Source organism: Panthera pardus, unplaced genomic scaffold, assembly GCF_024362965.1.
Source record: "Panthera pardus isolate Hobbes unplaced genomic scaffold, ASM2436296v1 HiC_scaffold_17, whole genome shotgun sequence".
NCBI lineage: Eukaryota > Metazoa > Chordata > Mammalia > Carnivora > Felidae > Panthera > Panthera pardus.
The window spans coordinates 119,633,061-119,660,932 of NW_026526732.1; the positions used below are offsets into that span (position 1 = coordinate 119,633,061).

A 27,872-nucleotide genomic window follows, 5' to 3' on the forward strand; every position below is an offset into this window, starting at 1 on the left:
GGCGTCAGGGCGCCGTCGGGCCACGCCGGCCTCTGCCTCCGCCGGGCCCCGACCCGCGGCCGGAGGGAGTCGCGCACGGAGGCGAGCTTCGGCTTCGGCCTCGGCCCTGAGCCGCCTCCACCCGTGGGGTCTCCCCTCTGACCGCGGAGGACGGAAGCCAGGACGGGGTCTCGGACTTGGCGGGACAAGCAGAGGCGGTGGGCGAGCTAGACCGCGGCGGGAGGGCTGAGTGGGGAGCACCGTGCGCCACAATGGACGTGCGGGGCCGGCTGGGCCTGGGGGCTGCAGGTCCCGTCTCCTCTCCGGGGCCACCCCGCCCCCACTCCCTCCCACAGGCGGCTGACGTCCTGAGAGTGCCCAGCGACACGTACTAACCCCACACACGAGGCAGCGAGAGAGCAAGAAGAAAAGCCACCACTCTCCCCCGAGTCTCCACCGGCCGAGCACCAGGTGGGCCCCGTGGTTCCGAGAGGTGGCCCTTGTCCCGCCGCCCCCCTTCCCCCTGTGCGCGGCGCCGCCTCGGCCTGTGGCTTCTGGGCGCTCCCCTTGCCCTGCTGGGCCCAGAACCCAGACTCGTCACCTGAGCTCATCCAGAAGGGCGGAGATGGTACTGAGAGTGGGGCCGTTCTCCTTTTTTGCTTCCGCTTGTGCAATCTGGTAGAGGAGCTTCTCCATGGAGAACGGCTTAGCTATGTGGCGACGCTTCATTTCCTGCAAGAGGGGGTCACGGCCTTTAGGGCACATCTTCCTTGCCAGGCGGCTGCCGGGGGTTCTCCCTCATTTGGAAGGCGGGGGGCCGTCTGAATTCTCAAACTCTGACTTCCATCTGGATTCGACGCAACTGGGAATCCTGGGAACGTTCCTGCCCGCCTGGGAGACCAGCACGAGGCAGCGGGAAAGGTCATCGCTTGGGGCCACCAACCACAAGGCAGGTGCCACGGATTTAAAACGGGTGCGGGGGCACCTGGTGACACACTTGGTCAAGCAGCCGACTTCAGCTCAAGTCATGATCTCATGGTTCGTGGGTTCAAGCCCTGCATCGGGCTCCGCACGGAGGATTCTCTCTCCCCCTCTCTCTCCCTCCCCCACTCGCACTTTCTCACAAGAAATACACTTAAAAATCCGCACCCGCTTTTCTTCTTTGAAGTTTTACCTTCAACTCCTTCCGTACTGTGTTCCCAACACCGTGTGGGAGTCAACAACAGAATTCAAAACCTCTCATGATACAAACTTTCCCTTTAGAAAAAACCCCTCGGCTGCCTCTTAAGAGGTTTCAAAACTCTTATTCTGAAACTCAGCATCGCCTAACTAACGTCAGACCCGCGAGTGCAGGGCCGTGCGCGCTGCCGTGCACCCACGCGGGGGCCGGTCCCACCTTACCTTGGCCGTCTCGAAGCCCATACTCGTCCACTGGGTGGTGGCAAAGTGCACGGTCTCAGAGACGCTGTAGCCGCAGCACACTTTGGACACAAAGGACCCCGGGAAGCAGACGACAAACTGACCGCTCTGCTGCACGGTCCTGTGAACCTTGATCCCCTCCCTGCACAGCACCTCCGGGGAGATCTAGGGAGACAGGCTGGGCTCGGGGGCTTTCCTGGCTGTCGCCCCCAACCACTATCGGCCGCCCAGAGCCCCCCTTCTGTGACAGGTCCGCCAGCCCCTCCCCCAGCGAGTGGACCGACACGCACCCCTGCTGGCCAGGAGGGGGGGGTGTCGGGACGGAAGGGACCTGCTGGCCACGAGTTGGATGAGGTTTAGTATTAAAGATTTGCTTCTCCTTTGAGAAAATAAAGACACAGGGGCGCCTGGGTGGCTGAGTCGGTTAGGCGTCCGACTTGGGCTCAGGTCATGATCTCGCGGTCCGTGAGTTCGAGCCCCATGTCGGGCTCTGTGCTGACAGCTCAGAGCCTGGAGCCTGCTTCGGATTCTGTGTCTCCTTGTCTCTCTGCCCCTGCCCCGCTCGCACTCTCTCTCAAAAATAAACGTTAAAGGGGCGCCTGAGTGGCTCAGTCGGTTAAGCATCCGACTTCAGCTCAGGTCATGATCTCGCGGTCCGTGAGTTCGAGCCCCATGTCGGGCTCTGTGCTGACAGCTCAGAGCCTGGAGCCCGTTTCAGATTCTGTGTCTCCCTTTCTCTCTGACCCTCCCCCATTCATGCTCTGTCTCTCCCTGTCTCAAAAATAAATAAACATTAAAAAAAAAAAACCAAAAAAAAAAAAAAAAACAAAACATTAAGTTTTTTTTAAAAAGAAAAGAAAGACACATAATTCCTAAGAACAACAAAGATCTGCATGGATACCGGCCTAAAAGGGACAACGGTCCCGCAGGGGCACGGCCTCAGTGAAGACCCGGCCCTGTCCCCATGCAGCACTGCCAGGTTCGAACGGGGTAAATGGATACCACCTGGTGGCTGCTGGGAGGCCTCTGGAGCCCGGCGAGCACAGGGGTGCAGGCTGGGGGCCCCAGGCCCAGCACATCGAGGGGCTGCTGCTCCCCTTTCTCTGGGCTGAGCCCAGAGTGAGCGGGGCCCTGCAGGGACGGGAGACCGAGGCGGGGGTCAGCAGAGGCCAGAGGGGACCTGAACTCAGGCGTCAGGACACAGCTCAAGGCTACAGACCCCCAGAAACTCAACTGGCCCAGGACTTCCCGAAGACAGGGTCAGAAGCCCCTGTGCTGGTCCTGTGACGGTGAACATCCCCGACCGGTAGCCCAGTCACCCAGGTGCCCAGCAGGTGGGGACGGCAGGGCACAACAGAGCCTGAAGACCACCCGACACAAGCCCGTGGCCCCCGCCTCCTAGATTGCCCGGTCTCCACTTACGGAAAAAGCAGGCCCTGAAACAGACTCAAAGACAAGCTCAGGCCTCATAAGCCCGGAATCCCGTGCCGTCTGAGGGAAACACCGATTTCGTAAAAGAAAACGGGTTGGTTCTCGTAAAAGAGGACAGGTTGGCTTGCACAGATCCCCGGAGGGTTCATTTTTCAATGTCCTCTTTGCCTCTGGGGGGCGGGCCAGCAAGGAAAGGGACTCGATAAGACCGCTCAGGGTTGGGTCCCAATCCTGAATGCCCGCTCCCGGCCAGCATCCGCGGCCCCGGGCAGCGGAGGGGACCTACCATGACGTTGCTCTCCAGCATCTGTAGCCCTGGGGTACCGTTGGCTTGCAGCAGGGTGTGGACCACATCCTCCAGCTTGTTCTCCTCCTCAGCAGGAATGCAATACCTGGGTTGTGTGGGAACACGGGCGGGACACAGCCTTGACGTGGAGCCTCTGCCCGGGGAGCGCTCGCTGGGCCCGCCCTGCAACCCTCCGTCCCAGAGGGGAGCGAACGCCGGCTTGCAAAGTGGCCTTGGGGGGTAGCCGGGAGGAGGAACGCACCCCAGTGACCGGCGCCCCGCTTCCCAGGGCGACACCGCTGCTCCCAGCCAACGCGGCCAGAACGCAGCCACGGCGGGCGAACGCGCCCCCGTCACGTGGAGCTGACCTACGCGTGAGCCAAAAAGCCTTCAAACCCAAACCAGATGTCGAAAGCCGCCTAGAAATCAGATCCAGACACACATGCAGACGCGATCAGCCTCTGCTAAGTGCCCTAAACCTTCAGAGGACACGACAGGACTCCGGCGCTGGTCCCCCGGGCAGCCGAGGGCTGCGGCGGCCGGAACGGGCGAGGGGACCCCCGTGTTCTCCGAAGAGCAGTCCAGCCTGTGCGCTCGGCGCCTCACGGCCAAGGCTGCAAGGACACCACAGCAGCTGTGAAATCCTGGAACGGGAGCTGGTAAAAACCCAGGGGACAGAGGAACACATTCCCGGAGGGAGCCGTGTGCCGGGAGCCAGCCCGGCTCAGCCGGCTGAGGGCACAGGACGGGCGCCACCACGAGAGCCACATCAGGCGAGCTGCACAGGCAGACAGAGGGGCCAGGCCACAGGGGCAGGGGACAGCGCAAGCCTTTCCGGCCAGAGCTAAGGAGCCGCAGGGATGCTGGGGGGAGACAAGGCTGAAGACGTGGGCAGAACTTCACCAACAGAAGAATCTGGAACCTCACCGTGTTACGGGGAGGTGGGGGGAGTCGTCACCAGTGTCCCAAGAGGGCCCACCAGGGACACACTCCTGGAACGGTCCTGACTGGGCCACAGGCCAATGAAGCCACTGACCTCCCTTCAGGGGAGTCGGCCAGACAGCTCACATCCTGCCCCCGATACAACCGGTTCCAAATGTCCAACCTTCCCACGGGCCCCCTGGCTGGCCATCCATCGCCACTGGAGTCTGTGAGGCAACCCTACCCTTGGAGGCCAAATCCTGCTTTCAGTCGCCAAGCACCACATTCACGTTCTCTGTAAATGCTGATTTCAATGCCTGTGTATCCTACTCCTGACCTGTGACTGAAATCCAGGGGTTCTACCCTAAATCACCTGTTTTAAGAAAAATCACACACCATCAAGTCCCAGGGTCACATCCCGGCCTCCTCTTCACTCTCCACCAGCAGGGTTTCTGGGGATGAGGCTTCCAAAGGCCCACGGAGTCCGACGTCTCCCCACCTCTAACTCGCGGCGAGGACGGCCTCGCAGCCACAGCATCTCACCGCCCCTCGCCCCTGTGTGCAGGGCGGGCCGGGTCACAGGCCTGGGCGGGACCCTCTGCTCCCCAAGCCGGGCGTGGCCACAGAAGCTCGTCCACGGGTAACAGCCCTCCAGACGAGCAGGCCGCACACCCCTGCACGCCACGCACTCTGTCTCGGGCCACCAGCCCCCGTTCCGGCCTTCCCGCAGGATGCCGAGGACCCCCCATCCTCGGTGGCACAGCCCCCCACAGGGGTCCCCCGGTCCCGCCAGGCTTCGACACTAAGCACACCTGTGGGAACGTGGCCCGAGAGCAGGGGAGTCCCGGTGCGGAGGCTGTGGCAGAGACAGGCTCCCGGGGGGAGAGCACCGGTTGTGCGACTTTGCGTGTTTTAATAAAGAATGCCGAATCACCCCCTCAGGACAACAGCTGCAGTTAGTGTGGGACAGATGTGGAGTCGGTGGCTTGTCAGGTGACAGGACAGCCTGATTACGTGCAGTAATTTCCCATCTGCCACCGGGAAGGAAGGGCCCAGAGCACCGGCCGTGGACGGGGACGGGCGGACAGGGCAGGGTCACAGGTGGGCACCCAGGCAGCGGTCAGAGTAAACCCGTGCCTCTCCCACAGCAGGGACCCACTCCCAGTGACACCTGTGCTCTGTGGCAGCGACGGGTCGGACGCCCCACTGTAGAGATGCCAAAAATAACCTCACACCAGGCCCGGGAGAGGACGGTTTACACTGGGTGAGGGGAAGGCTGGGGACCCAGCACAACCACTCCACCTTCTGTGACCCCCCTAACTGCTCTTACCCCTAACAGGACACGAAGTCCTAGAAAACACCACTGACAAATAACGTCCCAGAAGAAAAAACAAGGGTAAGCAGGCAGCTGACAAAAAAGGAACAGAAACGGCCAATAAGCACACGAAACGATGCTCAACCTTGCTCACCATTCGAGCAAATCAAACCTCCTTCGAAACCTTCCCGCCACCTCAAGCGCTTCCAAGGGAGCTAAGAAATCCTGTGACTGAACCGGGGGGCACAGGACCAACCCGCACAAGCAAGCTCCCGGGGGCGGTCGGCCGCCTGGTGAGAGGTGGAACTTTCCGGAACGCTGGGGCCCCCAGGGCAGGCGTACTCACCAAATGCAGTCAGCACCAGTGTGTAAGTAGTCGATATAGGGAAGGTGGTTTTGGTCTCGAGACCAGCATGAGGTAGAAAAGACCATGCCGATGTTTAGCCAGGGAATTGTCACTCCTGCCAAGGGGGAGAGAGGCGTTACAGAGGACAGCCACATGGCCCCTGAGTGACGGCACCTAGAAACCCCTGCCTTCTTCCCAAGCGGAGAGACAAAGAAAGAAATAGGGCTCAAAAGTCAGACGACACCGGTGAGAAGGTGCTCGCTCCTTCCTGTTAGCTACGTAGAAAGGAAGCCAAGGCAGGCAGACACGGTTACAAAACGGTTTTTAAAAACCTCTTCATCTGTGAGTTTCGGCGGGAAGCCCTAAGATGCCCCGAGGGGCAGCACACGGGGACTGTGGTCCACCAGCCACGTGCCGTGGCCCGCTGAACCTCAGCTCAGGACGCTCCACAGACATGTCGACCTGAACTCCTGCGTGTGCTGGATGGAGGCAGGAAGCTCAGGCCCCACTCTCTGGGGAGGCCTCGAGGAATCGCTTGCTCCCCCCGCCACCCCCCAGCGTGTGGAGGGGCCCAGCCGTCAGTGACCACAACCCCCAGTGACCACAACCCCCAGGGCACCTGGCTGTCCCTGCCCTCTGCAAGCAATCGATCACTTCTGAGCCCACACCCAGCCCTAAGGAGTCAGGACATCAGCTTTGAAAAGACCAATTTCAAGATGAAACCTCGGCCACGAAGTGTCTCCCCCGCTTCTAGATGCTACCATTCGGTTCACCTCTGCACACTTTTCTGACTTCAACGATCCCATTCCTCTGCATGCTAAAGACCAAAGCTTCCAATCTACGCGATCTACGCCGCTAGCCTCCTGTCCCGTCCCGGTCGTTTGGGGCAAGGGGCCTCGGGGCCCGGAAGACGGCGGCCGCAGCAGGCTTACCAGGCACAGCACCGAGGTGACGCAGGATGGACCCTGTGTTATTGGGGAGGACGGTGAGGTTCCATCCGTGCCTGCGGCAGAGGAGAGCAGAGGGGCGTCACAGACTGGCGGGGGGGGGGGGGGGACGCCGCCGAGGCCCCCAAGTGCAGGCCAGAGCATCGGACGTTACCTTGAAAACGGTTCTGATTTTCCCACTGGGAATCCGCTGCCGTGAGTGTTGGTGTCCACCTTGCCACAGTGCACGGCCACGTGGCAATCCTTCTCTTCCACGAGCCTCCAGTACTCTTGCTGTGGGGACAGGAGAGGCCCGGTCGGCACCGCGCCGCGCGCGAGTCACGGAGCGCGGGTCGGCGCGAGGCCATCGACGGGCGGCCGAGGAGCCCGTCCCACGGGAGCGGCGGGGCGCCTCCGACAGCACAGAGTAAGACGGCAGGGGTCGGATGGCCCTGGAGCAGACACATCCCCACAGAACCGCGGACGGGCGCCAACCGAGACGTGGTCACCGCGTTCGGTGAGACGCCCACCGGCAGGTGCACAAAAGCCACACGATGGAGGACTCGGCCTCTCAAGGGAAGGCCGTGCGGACACGTGGATGAACCCGGAAGACCCGAGGCTGAATGCAGTGAGCCGAGCACAAAGGGACAGGCGCCGTGTGATGCCACCTACATGGACACACGGCATCACGGTCAAAGAGAGAGACGAGAACGCTGGCGGCCAGGGGCCGGGGAGTTAGCGTCCAGCGGGAACAGAGTTTCGGTCTGGGAGGATGAAATCCCGGAGACGGATGGTGGGGACGGTCGCGTGGCAACGGGAAGGCACTGAATGCCACTGGACCGCGCACAGAGAAAACGGCTGAGGTGGTTACGTTATGTGTATTTTTACACAGTTTTAGAAGTCATGTATACGGGGCACCTGGGTGGCTCAGCGGGTTCAGCGTCCGACCCTTGATTTCTGCCCAGGTCACGATCTCGCGGTTTTTTGAGTTCAAGCCCCACATCGGGCTCTGCGGTGACAGCACGGAGCCGGCTCAGGATTCTCCCTCTCCCCCCCTCTCTGCCCCACCCCAGCTTACGTTCTCTCTCTCAAAATAAATAAACTTAAAAGTTTTTTAAGTTATTTATACGAAAAGCAGGGGGAAAGCAACGAGAGGAAGGAGGGAGAAGCCGTCCCCCCAACATCCTATAAAGAACACGGCCTCCAGATTGGCCATCTTGACAGACACACACCTTCCTCCCTTCCAGTCACGGGTGATCCTGACTTCTCAGCCCCGTCTGTGCATCAGAATCACCAGGAGTGAAGACTACTTCCACCCGGACTGTGATCCAGCCAACTAAATCGGACAGGGTGCCAGGGGGATGTCACACGACCAGTTTTTAAAGCCTACCAGGGGGCGCCTGGGTGGCTCAGTCGGTTAAGCGTCTGACTTCGGCTCAGGTCACGATCTCGCGGTATGTGAGTTCGAGCCCCGTGTCGGGCTCTGTGCTGACGGCTCAGAGCCTGGAGCCTGTTTCAGATTCTGTGTCTCCCTCTCTCTCTGACCCTCCCCCGTTCACGCTCTGTCTCTCTCTGTCTCAAAAATAAATAAACGTTAAAAAAAAAAAAAAAAAGCCTACCAGGTGACTGTAAGGAGTCTCAAACAGCCAGGGGCAGAGGGGGGTCAGGAACGTGTTTTGCCAACAGCTAAGATGTGCTCAAGTTTCCCACAGGCAATTCCCCCAACTCAGAGGCCTTTTTTGTTTTCAATTTTCATTCCAGAAGCACAGCATCATCTTCCCTAATACCTTGGCAGACCCCATTTAGCTGGAACCACACGGAAAGGAGGAAGCCTAGCGAACAAGCAGCGGGTGTCACGACGCAGTTTGGCTCAGAGAAGTGCTACCACGAACCATACAGGCTCCACAACAACTTCTCCAAAGGGGGACCAGCCTGGAGGGGTCGAAAGCCCCAAGAATAAATCCCACAACATTATGTGTCTGGGTTCCTTAAGCGTGTCTCCTGGAAGGGGAGGAACAGAGTCTGTGTGAGGGGATAGCTCGAGGCCCGGCCCTGCCACCGGGTGTAGAGACCGACCAACGGCCACCTGGGGAAGAAGGGGACGGCCCAGACCTCTTTGGCGGATCTAGAAGCTAGACAGACTCCGACTCATCCAAGTCTGGATTTTAGCAGACCTTCCCCTTGTGTTCAAATATTAGGCAAGTGCTTAGGAGAAAGCGAGACTCTCAGAACGAATTCCTGAGCAGGAAACTAAAACAAGCTGTGTGTCCTTCGTGCCCCACACAGGATCAAACCCTGCAGCCTCTGAGGCCCCCACGGGAACCTGCGCTGAGCAGCCAAGGCCTCCCTTCCCAGCCCAACTGTTCACCCCAAAAGGTCCCATCCCTTTCTCCTGCCACCACATCCCACAAATGCCATGAGCACTCGGGAAGCAAGTGTGACCCAGAGTCGTGGCTGAAGGGATGTGGCTTCCGCGGGTCCAAAGCAGGGGGGTCAGGCCATGGTGTGGTATTTGGAGGCGCCACCCAGGGAACAGAGCTGGGGCGGCCCCGTGCAGATCAGCAGAGACATGCGGCCCGAGGGAAGGACGACACTCAGGGCTAAAACCAGACACGGGGAGGTTCCCCCAACGGGGAAGCCTGATCCGCGGGGCCGGGGCTCCGGTCCTGGGCTTCTGATGGCTGCCGTGCGTGGCCCGTGCGGCCTGGTTTGACCTGGCCCGTCCAGGGACTTGTCCTGACGTCCCACCCTGGGGAGGCCGGGCCCCTAGCAGTTGGCACGGGTGTATGCACAGGGGCAGACATGCTTGACAGGAGAGGGAGCCTGAGACCTGCCCACCAGCCGCTGCCCTCGACCAGCCATGGGAGCTCGGCTTCCTTCCCTTACAGGACCAGGCGCGGGGCACCGGGTTGGGGAGGTGAACAGATCCGGTCCCCGTCCTGCAGCGGCTCACCCAGAAAGCCCCCTAATCGGCCGGGCACAGGAGGGCTCCGGGCTTCCCAGCCTCACGCTAACTCCAAGAACAGAGTTGGGAGAAGCACAAAGATGGCAATCTGCCAATCCCATTAAAGAGAAAACAGGGGAGAAGAGAGCAAGTGCAACCGTGGTTTCAAGGGATTCCGAACATTCTCTTACATAAGAGACGATGGGGTGAGGGGTCCCCCAGGCAGGGGACGTGCCCGGAGCTCACCCCGACTTGGCGTCTCCCCACCCCTGGCCGGGGGGAGGCACACACTCTTCGCTACACCTCTTGTGCCCTTGAGTGAGTCTAGATTCGGTGACGACTTGCCAGCCCCCCGGCACACAGACACCCAACGATGGCCCTGGGGGTCCCCTCAGCACCATCGGGCACCAGCGGGCCCGGGGCTCCGGGAGGCGCGCTCACCTCGATTTCAGCCGGGGCGGGCTCCTTGCTGAAACACATGTTCATGATATTTCTTGCTGTTCGATAAAAAGTTGTTAAAGACACAGACCTTCCCTGGAAAGAAAACAAAGACGAGAGTAAAAAGCGTGAGAAGCCAAACTGAGCTCCAACCCCACGCAAGGCCGCACCCCTGTCCTGGACCACGGCCGCTGTGTGTCCTGAGCTGACGTGGGCAGGGACCACAGAAGAACGTGCTCTCGGGAGGGTCCTCGGTGCCGACCGCGGGGGATAGAGGGCCCCTCGGCCTCGCACCAGCAGCAGACGACCCCTGCCCTGATCCGGCAGAGATGGAGGCCACGCGCCAGGCGGGCCTGCCTCGCACAGGCACACCCCTGACACACAGAAGCACACTTCGCTTTACGGGGAAGGGGGTACGATGTGGGAAGGGCGCAGAACTCCCCAGTTTACCCCACCTGAGGGGCAGGAGGAGGGGCTGGGGGCCAGGGAAGAAACCAGCGGCATCCCAGACCCGCTTGGAGCTGGGGCCAGACCAGGGATGGGAGAGGGCCCGAGAGACACAAACGTCAGGCACCCTCCACACCTGAGAACCAGCCAAACAAGCAGCCTCCTCGAGCAACCCTGGGGAGCAGAAGTGCTCTGCTCGTTCTCTGCCACAGAAGCCACGCACTGCCCCCTCCCACCTCCCGGGGAGCACCTAGCATGCCAGATACCTAGCATCAGGACGGCCAGCACCCTGCCCTCTGCTGCCCCCTGCCCGGCGATCTCCACAGCGACGTGCTCAAGACGGCTCACGGTTTCGGCCTGGGAATCCCACCGGAGACTCCGTTCTCACCTCCACAGACAGGAGGTTTCGTTTTGCAGAGGCAAGCCTGGTCAGAGCTGTGCTTTTCCTGACCGGGCACGTTTGTCCCTTGATTGCAGAGGTACTCACTGAGCACCGACTGTATACCAGGCCTAGTGCCAGGGGCTGGAGACGGAGCAGTGCGGGAGCGGACTACGTCTCTGGCCTGTGGAACCCCAGCCCTTAGTGAATGAGTGAGTGAGGGCCGTGAGCGCAGGGAGCCAGAAGCAGAGCGGCAGGCGTGGCTTTTCCCTAATGTGCACCCCCCCACAGAGCTAACGGGTTTAGAACAGGTGACAGACCCTTCTGGAGGAAGGAAAGTCAGAGCGATCGGCATGCGAGTTGTGGCATCTGCTTTTGCTCTGCAGCACAGAAAGGGACCGCGTGGGGCGACTGCAAACTTCTCCAGACGTTACAAGGGAAGAACCTACCAGCCAGAGAGACAGGGCTTTGCATCACCTAAAAGCAGAGCACCTGTAATTCGCGAAAATGACACCTGGTGCCTAACAGTCAACACCCACGGAGAGCCAAGGGCTTCAGGACGCGCCCCCCCCTGCCCACAGGCCCTCGGCACGCACACGGCTGCTGCCGACACCCCCGTGGCCACCACGGCCAGACTGTTGTGATGAACCCTAAAGCTGTCAGTTACAGGGCACGTTTCCAGAAACACTCTACTCAGATTCACCTCATTCTCATAGAACTGACCTTCTTAAATGAAAAATGTGACAAGTAGAAAATATCTCATTTCTGGAGCTGGCTATTTGGAGTCGCCAGATTTAACAAATGGCTTCAACCAAGGAGAGCTTTTCAAGCAGACACCCAAGGAACACCCGAACATGCGCCTGAATGTATTCCACCTGCCTCCTCTCCCTTATCTCCCAAGGGTAAAAGGGTCCCCCCCACCCCCCCGGCCCAGGGTCTCTGGGGACAGCGCCAGGTGATGAGAATGGGGAACCAGAGCAAAGGAGACTGAGCCCTGATGGGTCTAGTAAGAAAGTTCTACCTAGGCAAGCAGGGCATCTTCTTCCAGAAAGGCGCACAGGACTACAGCCCAGGAGGAAAAGGAAGTGTGGCACAGGGCAGCCGGAGTGGCGGGGGACTTCCCGTGGGCTCAGAAAGGAAAGACCCAGAACCCGGAGAGGAGTCGCAGAAGTCCCAGGCTTCCGGGAGGGAATCGGCATCCGAAGCCCATGGAGACTCCACCAGGCAGGGACCCGCTAGGGCCCCGGGGCAGTGCGGGTGGGGAACGACGGGGACCCACAGCAGCCTGTCAGTGCACCATGAAACTGCCACGCCACTGCCAGGGGGGTTCAGGGGTGGCACGGCTCGCCAGGTGAGGGTCCCAGCTGGGATGTGCCCACCGTGCCAGGTGTCCTGCTCACCCTGGCAGGCAGCCCTCACAGGGACTCCACCTGCCTTTTGGAGGAAGGGACTTCTCAGGACAGCAGGTGCAGCCATGCGATCTGGCAGCAGAGGAGAAAACCGTGCACGCTTCCATCTGCCAGGCTCCTGCCTCCCTCCCACAAGCCCCCCAGCAACTCCCTGCAGAGGCCTGCGCTGATCGCTTCCCCAGAAGGGACCGGGCAGGGCCAGGGGCTGATGGGCGGCTCAGGATCCAGACAAGGAGGCAAAGGAAGCCAGTGCCCCGAGCCCGGGGAGTCCGGCCCGACTGAGCAGCTCCCACCACCTGGAAGGGCTGGGGGCGCTCCGAGGGGCAGACTCGGCCCCGTGGGCGTCTACACCCAAGCTGCTGTGTCCCCGGCACGTGGGTGCCCATGCCCCCTAACGCAAAGGAGATCCAAGGACCTGGAGCCCGCATGGGGCTCACCGGCGGTCACGGCTCACAAGGGTCAGACGTCCCAGGCCTGCATCCCGCCCGCAGCTGCACACACTGCCCTTCCGGGCGCCACCGGAGACCGCAGCCTGGCGCCTCGGGCCCGCACAGCCCCGTCCCGCGGCCAGCCCCCCCAGCCCCGCCGGGGGCCCACCTTGTATATGCATTTGTGGAAGTCACTGAGGATGCCCTTGTCCTCCTCCTCCTCTCGAGCCACTTCCTTTTCCTGAGCAAAGAGTCGCCGTCGGCCCGTCTTGAGCTGGGCCTGACCCACCTCTTTGAGCTTGCTGCGGAAGCCGTTCCTGTGGGCCACGCCGTTGATGAGCCCGTTCTTGGGCTCGAAGCGAGGCAGGGGGTGGAACTTGTTGTAGTCATGCTCCGTGTGGCCCTCGAGGGGCCCCTTCCGCTTCTCCAGGATCTCCTTCTCCATCAACACCTCCTTCTCCAGCCGCCGGTGCTCCTCCGGGGACAGGGAGTCGTAGGACAGCAGGTACTGGCAGTAGGCTTCCTGGAGCTTGGCCAGCCGGTCCTGGGCAGTTTTGGGGATGCGCAGCATGTCCGCCAGTTTGTTCCACTTTTTGAGGTCAGTCACTTGCTGCATGCCGCCCATCTCGTTAATCAGCCGGAAAAAGCAGGCCAGGTCGAGCTCGCAGCCTCCTGGGACGGGGACAAAGCACGGGGGACACTCAGTGACAAGGACCACGAACGACACCCTCTTGCTCCAACTGGTTAAGTCCGGGGCCGCCCGCTAGGTGCCAAGGATGCTGCCGGGCCCTGGGGCCAGAGCGGCGAACGGAATTGGTCCAGGCCTTCGGGGAGCTTAGTCCTTACACGAGGACAATCTGGGAGGCCACGGGGATAAATAAAGCAGGCAGAGGGGCTGGGGAGCTAAGGGGCTGCCGTATCAGCTGGGATGGTCAGGAGAGGTGTCCCCAGGGAGCTGACAGGTAAGCGGAGGCCTGAATGAAAGGCGAGCTGGCCTGGTGGGTCTGCAGGAAGGAGCATCCCAGGGCGCCCCGCCCCCAGCAGGAGCAGCATGTACCGGGGTACCCCCCCCACCCCCCGCCACAAACCCCAAGAGGCAGGTGGAGCCAGGTGAGGAAGCAGGGGCCCGTCCCTGCAGACAGGGACAGGGCCTGGGCTATGCTGCCCAGCTGCACCCATGTCCCAGCGATCCCCGCAACGGCTGTGACGGCAGAAACCGTTCGTGTTGCGCCCGCTGTCGGTTCCCATCTCATCCGCACACGCACAATGACTGGTTTTCCACCCCCTTGACTTCCAGGGCAAGAGGCAGTATTTAAGAGGGTAAAAAGACGGTGTGACTGTCCCTCAACGCTCTCTCTCATGGCCCATGGCCCCCGAGAGACTGCTTACCTCAGTCTCAGGGTGGGGTGTGGGCTAGTGTTCGCTATCCCCCTCGATCAACTCTCAGGACTGTACGAACGCACATCAAAATCAAATATACTTGAAAAACGCTCATAGAGGGACTACCTATGTGGGGCCTGGAAAGCAACCTCCCTCCAGACAACAGAGGAGGAACAAAACCTTCCAGAATAACCATCCACTGGCTATTAAGAGAGTAAATACGTAACAAAATGCTAGGGGAGGTCAGTAAAAATTAGGTTTTAGGTCTTTGGAGCGTGTGGATAGATTTATAAACAAAGTAAAAGACGCTGAGCTCCTGTGGACTCTGACAGCCTCCTGGGCATCGTGAGACCACGAGGTGGGTGCCCCGGGCAGACTGTGTGGGAACAGGTCCCCCAGCCCATCAGACACCAGGGGAGTCGGCAACTGGAAGGTCATTAGCTCTGCTGGGTGAGATCAGTGAGGAAGCTCGCCCTCCTTGGGCAGGAGAGGCCATAACGCGGAGATGCCATCACTCGCTTCCGGTCTCCAGCTCAAAATGGGGAGATGTGGGGCCGGCGGCACAGTGCCGGACTTGCAGAGGCGGACAGGGAAGGGAGTCCCCTCCGCCAGCCACAGGCGCTCAGATCACAGGCTGACTGGGGAGGCGGCAATCCATACCTTTGTGTTTTCCTCTATGGAGAGCATAATCCAGCAGCACCTGAAAATTTATACGCTGCTTGGAAATCGTCATTCCACGGACTCCTCACCTGCTACCACTGGGCCCATTTGCAGGGCCGCGAGGCTTCCAAGTGGCCAAGCGCCTCCCTCACCCCTGCTCCCCGAGGCACACCTGGCTCCCCCAGGGGCTGGGAACAGAGGCAGAAGGAGCTCCTGTACCGGGAGATCCTGGAAAACTGCTTCGAAACTGTTAAGTCCCTTGCCCTGAGAGGCGGCCAAGCTCGGGCCAGTTGAGCACCCCTTTCAGGGATGGGGACAAACAAGGCTTTACGCTGCTGGGCAGCAGCAAAGACTGCAGACACACGCACCGTGGGGACGCGTCCACCCAGCCTCAGGCACTGCGTGAAGAAGGAGTCAAGGCCAAGAGAACGTACTCTGGACGAAAGGTTGCTGGCTGTCGTTACGTCACCTGATTCCCCCACCATCCCCGGAAGAACCACAGTCCCCCTTGCACGGGGTGGGGCTCAGACATGTCACCACAGCCCGGAGGGCCTGGTACTGTTCAGAGGACACGCAGCGAGCAGCCGACACCAAAAGCTCACGCCTGCTCAGCCCGCTCCCACAACCCCGAGTCGGGATTCTCACTCAGGCATCAGTTCCTGCAGGCACCTGCTGAGAAGGTAAGGACGCCTCCCCCGCCTCACCCCTGCAGGGAGCCCTGACGGCCAATCCCTGACACGTCAGTGGTGGTTAAATGGCTCCTTTCCTCACCGCCTTTACAAAATCGGGACCCCCGAAACGGAGGCAGGAACATGCCCGTTTCGTAGGTCTGGAGCCGAAAGGGAAAGGGTGCGAGACCTTCCCCAGCCGTCCCCAAAGCAAACCCGCACTCTGCAAACCCAGCCCAACCCAGACAGAGGGTGAGAATCCAGGAGGGACGAGCGGCTTTCTGGGAGGAAGAGGGACCCGGGACATGGGGGAGCCTGTACGTGGGCTCTGGGGGCCACGGCCCTGCAGCTGCCGGGACACGTGCTCGGACGGGGAGCCACCGAGGTGAGCTCCGCAGTGGGTTCAGCCCTCAGGAGAACCTCAAACCCGTCCCCCGATCTGTGGCCTCTGACAAGGCCCTGCCCGATCACCAGAGACAGTGACGTGCAAGGAAAAAGGAGGAGGACAGAGGGAAAACAGGCTGACCTGTGTCACCCAAACGTGCACGTGTTCAAGCCCGAGTTCCCAGTGCCTCAGATAGGGGACTGCATTTAGAAACGGGGTCTCGAAGGAGACGAGTGGGGTGAAATGAGGTGCCTGGGCGGGTCCTCAGCCAGTATGACCGATGTCCTTACGACCAGAGAAAAGGACACCAGGGACGAGCGCACAGAGGGCGGCCCGGGGGGTGGCCCCGCGCAGGGGCGGCGGGGGCGGGCGGGCCTCACCTATGAGCGGGAGCTCGTCCATGGTGATGCCCTGAGATCTGAGGTGCTTCTTGATGCAGGCCAGCCGCTGCACGTTGGGGCCCCAGCGCCGGCCCAGCTTGTGGATGTGCTGAATCTGCGTGACAAACCGCATCTCGTCGTTGAGCTTGCACTCGGGCCGCCAGTCCGGAGGCGGGATCACCCTGCACATGCCGTACTTCTCCACCTGAGCGCGGACCGACTCGATGTAGACGAGCGGGTCGTGGAACTCCTTGGCGGACGGCCTGAGCACGGGGATCTCGTCCATGGCCGCCCAGCCGGCCCGGCCGCCCCCCTTGTCGGGCTTGGCCGCCGCCTCGTGCGGCTTGTGCAAGGGCTCCGTTTGCGAGGTAGAACGATTTTCACAGGAGGCGCCGTCCGACTTGCCGTGTGCTTGTCTGCCCGGCGTGCTCTTGCCGGCCGCGGCCCGCTTCGGCCGGCTCCTCTCCGAGCTCCGCTCGGGCACCTCCTTCTTGGCGTGGCCGGGCGGCGGGGCTCTCTCCGCGGGGGCCGGGGCCGCGGGGACCGCCGCGGCCGCCTTCCTGCCGGGGGCTTCGGCGCAGCCGGCCGACCCTTTCATCTTCTTGGGGGGCGACTGCGGCTTCTCGGGCTGCTGGGCCTCCTCCAGTCTCCTCTTGGAGTTCCGCAGCCCCTCCCTCAGCTGCCGCCCCCCCACCTCCTTAGTGCATGACTTTGGGTTCAACCTGCCACTGACCTTGAGGCCATTGACGGCGTGCCCGGTGGACTTGGACGCCCCCCCGAGGGATAGCACCTGTTTGCGGGTTTTTGCATTGCTACTTTCGGTTTTCCCTGAGATTGTGTGGTTGACGGCGGAACTGGGCTTGTGGGGATTGGGTTTGGTTTCCTTGACCAGTTCTCTCTTGGCTTTGGTGTATGTGACAGTCCCCTTAGTCACCGTTGCAGTGTACTTCACAGTTTTGGACGGTGAAGGTCTGACTTCGCGCATCTTTTTGGCACCGGTTGCACTCGTACCCAGAGATGACGACATTCGAGTGACTCCGTTTACCTTCGAAACCTGGGAGGCGGCAGAGGCAGAGGGGGAGAGGCGAGAAGAGCAGAGTTAGTGACCTTTCCAAGAGGGTGACCTCGCGGCACGCGGTGACGAAACCGAGCTGGCCGCCGGCTCTCGCGAAGGGGGAGGTGCGGGGCCGTCGTCAAATACCGTACGCGGCCGTGAACTGAAGACAGAGAGACTCCGGTTCAAACACAGGCCTATCCTCCTACACAAACACACGCGGCCCGACCTGAGTGCCCGCGGCACGGATTCCGGGGCATATTTTCACATGCGTGCTAGTGGCTCTTCCAGAAAAATCAAGGTTTCACCATGACCACCTGTCCACTCGCCTACCAGTCACCTGCCACAGGTTAAGGACACTTATAGGAGCAAACCCCTGCCCATTTAGGGGAAGAGGGGACGGACGGACACAGGGACACACACACACACACACACACACACACACACACACACACACACACCCCTGTTCCGAGAAAAGACGTGCTCGCCACTCTGCTCCACAGAACAGCATGCTCTGCCCACAGAATTTTTAAATCTACGTGCTAAAAAAGGAAAGACACAAAAATACCACAAAAAGAAAAGAACAAGCACACTCATGTGGCCCGGCTCCCGTGCAGGTCGCAGGCCAAGCCCAGACATGTGACTGCCAGCCCCTGGCATCCGTCTGCCCTGTCACCTTTGATACTGGGCCCCAGGGACCGCCTCGCCGGACGCACCTGACCTCTTCCACGAAGCAAAAGATGCCAGTCCCTCCTCTGCATGGGCAGAGCTGGCTTCCCCACCCTCGACAAAACCTCCACATCCGGTTAGAACCTGTCTCAGCCGGCTCGCAACTTGGACACCACAGGAATTCTGTGACACATAAAAGTCACCCTTGTCGGGGCGCCCGGGTGGCTCAATCAAGCGTCTGACTTTGGCTCAGGTCACGATCTCACAGTTTGTGAGTTCCAGCCCCGTGTCGGGCTCTGTGCTGACAGCTCAGGGCCTGCGGCCTGCTTCAGATTCTGTGTCTCCCTCTCCCTCTGTCCCTCCTCCTGCTTGTGCACTCGCTCTCTTGCTCTCAAAAATAAACAAACACACACTAAAAAAAAATAAAGACACCCTTGTTTATAAAGGGAAACCAGAGAGTGACAGGTGCACACTGGAAATGCAAAACTTCCAGAGAATGATGAAGGCCCAGCCAGAAGCCACTGCTGGGTGCACTGCTCTGTGACCATCACGTCACAGCCCTGTTTGCTGCGGCTGCTGCTGGCCTCTGACAGGTCACTAACATCTTGGGCATCAATCTCTCATCTGCAGCAAGAGTTCAAAACGGGGACTCCAAGGTTCATAAGCACCCCTACCCCCAAAAGAGGCCAACTAGAAATCACACAATCAGCAGGAAATGGAACAACCACAGCCATTGCTTCTCACCGGTAACCCCCACGAGGAGGTGACTGGATAGAAGGAGCCTGTGTTCCCAAGTCAGAGAAGCTGACCGACCAGCTGTGGTCACGTAGGAGCACATCCTCCCGTCACAGCACAAAGGTCGTGTGTTCCCAATCAGCCCCCAGTGCTCCCACGGGAATCAGGTTCCCCAGGACAGGGCCCGAGTCTGAGTGACCTCTACACTACGTCCAGGGAAATGCACTCAGCCCAAGTGGGGAAAAACAAAAACAAAACCAGAACTTTCCCATCAGTGACTCTCAGAACCCGTAGATCACCGGGCCCCACCCCCAGGGTTTCCTAGACCACTAGGTCTGGGATGGGGCCCGAGAATTTGAATTTCTAACATGGTCCCAGGTGATGCTGACGCCGAGGCCGGAACATACTTTAAGAACTGAAACAAACCATCGGTAGAAGATTCTGGAAACCGAGCAAGAAGGGTATTTCTTTATATGCCATCAGTTACACGCAGTGCAATCAAAGCGATAACATCTCGGTAAGAGGCTGTGTTCCAGAAGCCAAGCCTGGGGCATTCAGGGAACCAGGTTTCTGGTGAGGCAACCTGGACCTCTGGACTCCAGGCCCCACATGGGAGGCCGCGGGGCAGGCCCAGGACTTACGGTCAGGTCCACCACTGCTCACCACCCTACAGAGAGTCCAGAGAGGCAGGACTGACCAGATCAGGTGGGGGAGAGAAGAGTGTGGAATGAAGAAATGGGAAATTAAAACAAAACAGCTAACAGCCTGGCAACAAGAAGTTAAAAATAAATGTATACAACCGAGGGTGGGTGAAACTTCCCAAGGTGGGCACCACTCCTACCTGGAATAAAAGGTAAAGTGAGGGACACAAAGGTCTCTAGTTTTTCATGGTGTTTTTCAAATGCTTTCATTAGCTCAAACCAAAACGAGCCACTTAGGATAAAACCAGAAACAGTATATACATAGTCCTGCTGTGGCTCCGAGAAACTTTTCCATCATCGAGACAGAGAGAGACCTCAGGGATCCAGCATCTTCAGAGAAGGATTCCACTGCCCAGAAAATAGAAGACACACCCTTTAGGCCTTTAATCTCTCCTGAACCACTGAGAGGATGGCCTGTTCCAACTCTTCACCCAGCTCAAAATAAAGCTGATTCTGCAGCCTAACCGCCCCGCCCCTCCACCCAGACTCTGATCTGATCAGTGTGGGCGGGAGCCCAACAGCTCAGTGTTCCCGTAACGATTCTGGCCCTGCTCCGGCCCAGTATTAGGGTTCACCCAGGGGAGACTGGAGAGCCAGAGTCAGAATCTCTCAGACTCTACATCAAAAAAAAAAAAAACAAAACAAAACACGCACAGGGGCCTTGAATGCATCCATTCTGCCCCCTTGGGGGCACCTGATGGCCTCTCCTGCTGTGCTAGGTTATGGGAGGTACATTTTCTACAGGACAGAATTCTAGAAAAGTATTTCACCGTCTTCAATGGCAAAAAGAATCCCCCCTTCTTGTTTACGTATTTCCGTAAACTTCAATATGGGTGGTTCCTGCCAAGATGTGCAGTCAACTGCCCTGCCCAACCAGAAGAGTGAGTTCCTCTGTTCCTTTGCTTCCTCACCATGCTTACAGTCCCCTTCAAAAGCCGCTGCCCAAACCCTATGCGTGCAGGTCCACACATCACAAGCTCAAAGACTAAATGCATCAACCTCACAACTCACCGAACTCAATGAACCTGATTGAGAAATCACCTACGGAGACGGGAAAGGACATGTCTCATTGACCGTCTTTCTTCCTCCCACCCAGCACACCTGTGTTCCACCTACAGCAGAGGTCACGTTCTCCCAACCCAGGAACCCACCTGTCCGCACACACATGCCTACTCCTTGGCCCGTCCTGGTCTTTCGGGGTCCAGTGCTCAACTGTTACCAAAGAAAGCAAAGGAATGGTGGTGGCAGGCATTGTTTTACCTTGCCTTGGAGGGTTTCCTCCCACCCACCACCTTATCAAAAAAGGGCAAAACACCGAGTTTGAGCTTAACAAAACACCCAGGTCACTCAGCCAGCTCACAAGGCACAGTGGGTCTGATGTCACTGTGCACACCTGAGGAAGTACTTACCCAGAGCACGTAAGAAAGAGGTCACTTAGCTCACTGGAGGCCTAACGCAACGTGCTGCATGCAGCAGAACCTTCCAAGGTGCAAGAGAAACACTGCGGTTGAATAACTACAGCTCTCCAAGCTGTTCCTTCTCTGGGCTCTGGCAGGGACTTCTGCCTTTGCATCCCTCTCCCCCTAAACCCACCTAGCTCTGCAGGAGGTGGGATGTCTGCAGCCTGTTCTCCCTGGCCCACCACCGCCCACCCACCACCGTAGCTCAAGCTCCTCCAGGCCCACAGCCATGAGGTTTCATGGCAAAGAAGTCCGAGCCAAGTTCACAACCAGGAATCCTGTCGTCAAGCTCCTGTTCCCCACCAGAGGGAGCTGCTGAATCGGGAGCCTCTGCTCATCCTTTCAGAGCTGGGAGGCTGGGGACAGCCCACTTGGACCTTAAGACTTGGATTAAAAACAAAGAGCCTGAGATGAACAGAACTGCACCAGACAGGCGGAGGGGAAGGCCTCCTGGCGCAGCAGACCCCGTCGTGAGAGAAAGGGTAAGACCCTAGTTAATGAGCGCAGGACCCTCCCAACAAAAAGGCAAGGCTGGGTTCTGGTAGGAGCCCCCAACCCTTTGATAGCACCTGCTCCCACACTACAGGTGACTTAATGGGGTCCTTAATACCGTGCCACCAACACCAAGCACGACCCGCTGAGCGGCACGGCTAAAACCCTGAACACCTTACGGCGCAGGCGATTTTCTGACCTTCTCTCTGGATGTTCCTATTTTCCAGAACTTTAAAAAACAAAACTACTCCTGATTCTTTAATCAGAATTTAAACCCCCTCTTTGAATCTTTGAGGCCAACACATCTGCAGCAGCCCCCGTACAGCTTATTGTGAGGACCCAACCTCCAAAGGGAACAATGGAGCCCAGCAGATCTTCCTGCCAAACGTGCCCGCAGGCTGCCTGTAGGAGGCGATCGTTTCTTTCACATTGTGGCTCAGCCTCAGCACGATAAATGAGGACAGTGACCGCGAGTGGGGTGGCCCAACAATCCACATCGTGGCTTACCAACCTCACAACATCTACAAAAGTGAACACCTCCTCATGAGGCTCTTGGAAACCAACTTTTTTTTTTATGTTTGTTTATTTTTGAGGGAGAGAGAGTGAGCACGAGCAGGGGAAGGGCAGAGAGGCAGAGAGAGAGGGAGAGACAGAGAGACAGAGACCCAGAATCCCCAGCAGGCTCCAGGTTCTGAGCTGTCAGCACAGAGCCAGCTGCCGGGCTCAAACTCACCGTGACCTGAGCCAAAGTCAGAGATGCTTAACTGATTAACTGACTGAGCCACCCAGGTGCCCTGAAACCACCATTATAAAATGCTCTCTAGGTGCATAAGGTTCTTTGGTTTTACCGTCCTGCGTGTGCTAGTCTTTTACTGCATTTAAGCTGAACTGCTAGGTGAAGGAACCGAAGAGGAAAACATCAGCTGCTCCTGTGTCCAACACTCATTACACGTCCAAATCATCCTGCCAGTGGCCCTGACAATCCCAGGGCAGTCACACACGCATGACAGACACCGTGCCTCTGGTGTCGTAAAGGCGAGAGAGGCCTGGCAAGGCCCCTCACGCTGAGACACAGCCACAGGGGAGGTTATTCCCGGGCCCTGAGGAAGCACAGCGAGCACATGACATTGTGCAAGGTTAACGGGGAAGGGGCCATTTCAGTACAAAGGGCAAGTGAGTTAGCAGAGGGTGCCTCCGACCACATCAGAGCAAACAGGGTCAAGTCCCTGGGGAGCGGCACCTCCTCAACACCACACCTCACACCTCCCACCACCGCTTGACACGATTCACATTCACCCTCTTCTTTGGGGGCGAACCTGAAGAAGTTAATCCTGTTTAAAATTAAAGACCCACATATCCTCTGGCCCCAATCTTTTCTGCAGGTGAAAGATGAAAAGGTCAGATTCTAGTCATTTCCATCAGGCCGTTACAAAGGAATCTACAACTTGCTTTCACTGACCTTATTTTCTCTGTATTTTAAATACTGGGATGTGGCAGTTTCTAATTCGTCCTTTTGTTTATCCCAATATCACGCGGTGGGGGTGGGGGGGTCAGTGTGACTGCGCCCAAATGAACAACAGGGCCCAGGAGCGTTAAAAGATCTTAAATTTCAGTGGAGGTCCCGGTTAGCGCCGAACAGGAACTGGAGAGCTGGCGCCCTGGGCCAGACAGAGAAGGCCGAGGAGACAGAGGAGGAGGCGAAGGGGAAGGGGTGGGGGGAAAGAGCCCTGAGCGCTGCCCGCGGACACCCCGCCTGCAAAGACTGACCCGAACAAAGCACGAGAGCCAGGTCTCTGCAGTCGCTGGGTGACAGGGGGCTGCTCTGCACGGGGACCCGGACCTCTCACTCCCAGGCCGCACAGTGAGACGGGCCACGCACGCAGGCCGGGGAGCCAGGGCACGGGGTCCTCTCTGCTCCCCCAGCTTCTCCCGCCAGCTGTGCCAATTCCTAGCGGTCAGCTACAAAGAGAAATCCCGAGCCGAGGGGCACGAGCTGACAGCTGAAGACGACCTGTGACCAACGGACACCAGAGGGGTCCGCCACCCAGCCCCACTGGAGAAGGGGCGAGTGTGTGTGCCCATGTGTGCACGCGCGGTCACGCGTCTGTGTGAATGTGAAGTCCTGTTCGTCCCCTTCCAAACCCTTCAGTCCTGCCCCACAGATGGGAGCTCCCCTTACTCTGGGACCCTTTTTAATTCTTCTCCACCTGTAGGAGAATCCCATCAGAGCGCGTATCAGGCTGTCCGATCTGGGAATGGAGGGGAGAGAACGAGCCACAAACACAGGGATGGCGGTGCCTCCGGCTGCAAACCGGGAGCCCAGCGTTGACCCCGCGGGCTAATTCCACCATCGCGCACAGTTGTGGCCTCTGCGAAAACCGTGACGTCTGGGTCTCAGAAGACGGGCCAGTGTTTAAAATACGCTACGACTACTTACTCAGTCTCAAGGTAACACCGCCGAGGATAAAGACACAGGTATGTGAGAACCCTGCCTGGAAAAGACATGAAGATTCTCACCCTGCTCACCTCACCAAGACTGGGGCGCCTGGGTGGTGCAGTCAGTTAAGTGTCTGACCTTGATTTTGGCTCAGGTCATGATCTTCACAGTTGTGAGGTCAAGCCCTAGGTCCTCGGGGTCTGAGTGTGGAGCCTGCGTAAGGTTCTCACGCTCTCTCTGCCCCTCCCCTGATCGCACTCTTAGAAATTAACAGTAAGAAAAAATTTTTAAGCCCCAAAGTACTTTTAAAAAAACAAAAAAACTAAGGTTAAAACTACACACACACACACACACACACACACACACACACACAATCTCTCTCTCTCTCCCCCATGCATGCATGCAAATACACATATTCAGAGAAACTATTCTAACATCATGAACAATGAGAAAGGCCCAGGCGCCTGGGTGGCTCAGTTGGTTAAACATCTGACTTCAGCTCAGGTTATGACCTCGTGGTTCATCAGGAGTTCAAGCCCCACATCAGGCTCTGTGCCAGCAGCTCAGAGACTGCTTTGGATTCTGGGTCTCCCTCTCTCTTTCTGCCCCTTCCCCTCCCTCCCTCCCTCCTTCCCTCTCTGTCTCAAAAATACACATTAAAGAAAAATTTACAAAAAACATTAAAAAGAATGAGAAAGGATACGTGTAAAGAACAGCTCCACAGGGGCACCTGCGTGGCTCAGTCACTTAAGCCTCTGACTCTTGATTTTCGGTTTAGGTCATGAACTCTCAGTTCCTGGGATCAAAACCTGAGTCGGGCTCTGCACTGACAGTGTGGAGCCTGCTTGGGATTCTCTCTCTCTCCCTCTCTCTCTTGCACTCCCCTGCTCGCTTGCACTCTCTCAAAATAAAAACAGCTCCACAAGGGGAGGGATTACATTATGTTCCCACCATCTCTTAGTAATTCTAGAACATGGCAGGTCAGGAGATCTCTCTGGCCCACCCATACCTGGCCCCGACTCCATCCATTCTGCAGAAAAGGTTAGCTGTGTGTCACAAGTGCCCAGTGAGGAGATCTGTGATCCCCATGGCTCCCTGACTTTAAAATGCAGTGAGAACAGGAGCGAGGGGTCAGTGACAAGCCACTGACCCGGGTGACACAGCCCTTCACCGTGTGCCTTCCTCCAGGCTGTGCCTTCCGGGGGTCCCGGGAAATCACTGTCCAAGGACGGAACACTGTGACAATGACAATGGCAGACCCTGAGGCCATTCTTCAGAGTTTCCCAACAGGATCCATGTTATCTAACGCGACCTCGAGCAGGGGGCAGTGGGGGCTGGAGAACAATGTGACCCGCGAGCTGCGATCCTGAGGTGCAGGCTGACGTGTGCGGGGTGAACCGCCCCCGGGCACACATGGACTGCTCAGCGGTGCGTGTGCCCGTGCACGCCTCCTGCCTCCAAGTCCTGGCGGAGATGCTAACTTGTCACGTTAAGAACGACAGAGAAGCGGTCCAGGACTGTCCCCTGACAGCGCGAGGCAGTTTCCGGGCCTGTCTTCAAGGTACAGCTTCTCCAGGCTTGAGAGGACGACCGAGCTCAGAGCCATCAGGCGCCAGGACACGGGTGGAGGAGGGGCAGTGAAGGCGACAAGTCGCTTTGCCCAGCCAACAGGCGCCAACACACCAGATCCACCAGAGGGAGGCGCCTGGAGTCTGGAGCAGGTGCCAGAGCCGCTCCCACCAGAGGCCTGCACACCCAGCACCTCTGTGCCAACACCGTGCTTCCCTCCCCAGCTCACCTCTGGCCGTCACCCTCCTGGCTTCCTGAGCTCTCTAGGTACGGATTTCTCAAGGCGGCCACTCCCACGTCCCCTTCAGTTAAGATGGTGACACGGGGACACGGCGCCTGGCGGGCAGGCCCCGTCCGGGCCGGAGCGGGGTCACCTGTGCAGCAAGGCCGGGTTTACCTGCTTCCGTAAGTCCTGAGCCGACCGATGCAGAGGGGGGTGGTGGTGGTTAGCAGCGAGCCCCTTGGCCGAGGAACCCGTGGAGGGGGCCGCTGGGGGCGGGGCCGCTGACGCCTGTTCCCTCCGGCTGTCAGTCCGGTGATCGCTGTGCTTCTCCTTCCCGGGAGTGGCTTCTTTGCTTTTGTGTTTTTGAACAGGTTCTTTCTCCCGTGGAGACCTGCTGGAACCATTGAAAACTAGGAAGGAAAGAGGGACAATGAGGTCACCACATTAGATTCTGCCACCATCCAGCATCAAGGCCCGGAAGCCAGGGAGAAAGCCAAGTCCCCGTAACTCGAGCCACCCCAAGACCACAACACCACTCTGGCACCACAGCCTAAAGTACGGAACAGTCCTAGGCCCCGGGACAAAAACCATTATAAAGCATACCCAAAGAATTATTTGCTTTGGTTGAAAAGACTGAAAAAATCTATTTTTAAAAAATCCCTACCAAAACAAAACAAAACAAAAACCCAGCGGCCCTCAGAACATCAACATCACACGTTTAAAAAAAAGAAATGAACAGTCAACATCCCAAGAACAGAACCACCTGGTGTATGAAGATACGGGGCATATGGAATAAAGTCGTATCTTCTCCAATTTAAAGTTACGCATTCTAGGGGCGCCTCAGTCAGCTAAGCGTCCGACTTCATCTCAGGTCACGATCTCACGGTTTGTGAGTTCGAGCCCCACGTCGGGCTCTGCGCTGACAGCTCGAACCCTGGAACCTGCTTTGGATTCTGGGTCTCCCTCTCTCTCTCTCTCTCTCTCTCTCTCTCAAAAATAAACATAAAAATAAACATAAAAATAAACATATAAACAAATAAACAAAGTTGCACATTCTGAGACTGAAGATCTGCTCACCATCCCATCGGTGACCAGAGAAGCGAGAGAGGGCAACAGAGCCGGACCTGTTTCTCTTCCAGAAGCCCTAACAGCAGGAACAGCCAATGCATTTCATGCTTGCCACAAGCCAGGTGAGCCGGCTACGGCAGTGAGGCACGCTCACTGCCTTTACGTCCAAAGGGACAGGCAACACGTCGTCAGGCCCATTTTACAGATAAGTTGGAGGAGTCATGCTGCCCGTCACCAGCACCGGCAGGCTGGCCTGCCTCCCAAGCTCACCGCCTCCCCGGTCCCCAAGCATGTGCCATGATGCCACCCACCCAGGCAATTCCAAAGAGAACAGCAACGCTCAGCAACTTGACGGTCAATTCTGTTCCTGCCAGGAGTTCCTTTTTCCACATTACAGCTGGGGCTTGTGAGCCGGACCTGGGGGGGTCTGGCCCCTCTCCACGGAATACAATGAGCTTTTACCATCTGCCCCTCCCACAGCACAGGCTTCCCCTGCCCTCAAACCATCCGGGCAATATTGGCCTGTGTCCTCAGGGAAGGAGAGGGAAAAGACTCCCCACAGGCTCTGGCAGAACAGACCACATGGAGCCCTTGCAGTGCAGCCAGTGCTCATTTTAGAAAGGCTCCTGACAGACGGGGGCCGGCGGGCCTGAAAGGTCACCACGCCCACCCCACCGCCCCCAGGCACCTCCTCTCCAGGCCGTGCCCACCCCCACCAGGCAGACTTCCAGGCCAAGTGCACCCAGGCGGCTGTAAGTCAACGCCTCCTTGGAGCGGAAGTCTCTTCCCACGGGGGCGCAAAGAAGTCACACTCACCTCCACCCACAGCCCTTTCCGAGGGCTCAAAACCAACTAAGCCTCTCTTCCGAGGACAGCAGCCTCCAAACGTGTGCCCACAGCTCCGTATGCCTTCTCTCTCACCTCTGTCATGTCCTGTCAATTACTTTCGTGCCGCAGAGGTGAAAAATATTTTCCTCTTATCTGCCATTGGCTTTCCTAGCTCTTGTGATGCTGCATCTGCTAACCCATTTTTCTTGTTTAAAGTCTGTCTCGGCTTCTGTGCTTAGAAAGCCTGCCCATGTTCTCAAATGCGAAGATATTCCTCCACTGGTCTTCCTAAATCTTTCTTATTTATTTATTGAGGGAGGGGGGGGAAGGAGAGAGAGAGAGAGAGAGAGAGAGAGAGAGAGAGATCATGCAAGGCGGAGAGAGAACCCCAAGCACTGTCTCACTGAGAGTGCAGAGCTGGATGCGGGGCTCGAACCCAGGAACCATGAGATCATGACCTGAGCTGAAAAACCAAGAGTCAGACACTCAACCGAC

The 27,872-nt window shown here is 58.4% G+C and overlaps 1 protein-coding gene across 7 annotated transcripts in view; it reads right to left on the reverse strand.

Annotated features, from left to right (window-relative positions):
* The window catches only part of JARID2 (jumonji and AT-rich interaction domain containing 2), a 272,742-nt gene that overhangs the window by 9,325 nt on the left and 235,545 nt on the right, over positions 1-27,872 (reverse strand). For all 7 annotated transcript variants that reach the window (XM_019420066.2, XM_019420064.2, XM_019420067.2 and 4 more), the window contains 10 exons: positions 25,656-25,891; positions 16,142-17,195; positions 12,838-13,340; positions 10,009-10,101; positions 6,799-6,917; positions 6,630-6,700; positions 5,698-5,812; positions 3,116-3,221; positions 1,381-1,563; positions 581-711 (listed from right to left, as the gene is read on the reverse strand). In XM_019420066.2, coding sequence (XP_019275611.1) covers positions 581-711; positions 1,381-1,563; positions 3,116-3,221; positions 5,698-5,812; positions 6,630-6,700; positions 6,799-6,917; positions 10,009-10,101; positions 12,838-13,340; positions 16,142-17,195; positions 25,656-25,891 — 2,611 coding nt within the window. The remainder of the gene's footprint in view (positions 1-580; positions 712-1,380; positions 1,564-3,115; positions 3,222-5,697; positions 5,813-6,629; positions 6,701-6,798; positions 6,918-10,008; positions 10,102-12,837; positions 13,341-16,141; positions 17,196-25,655; positions 25,892-27,872) is intronic.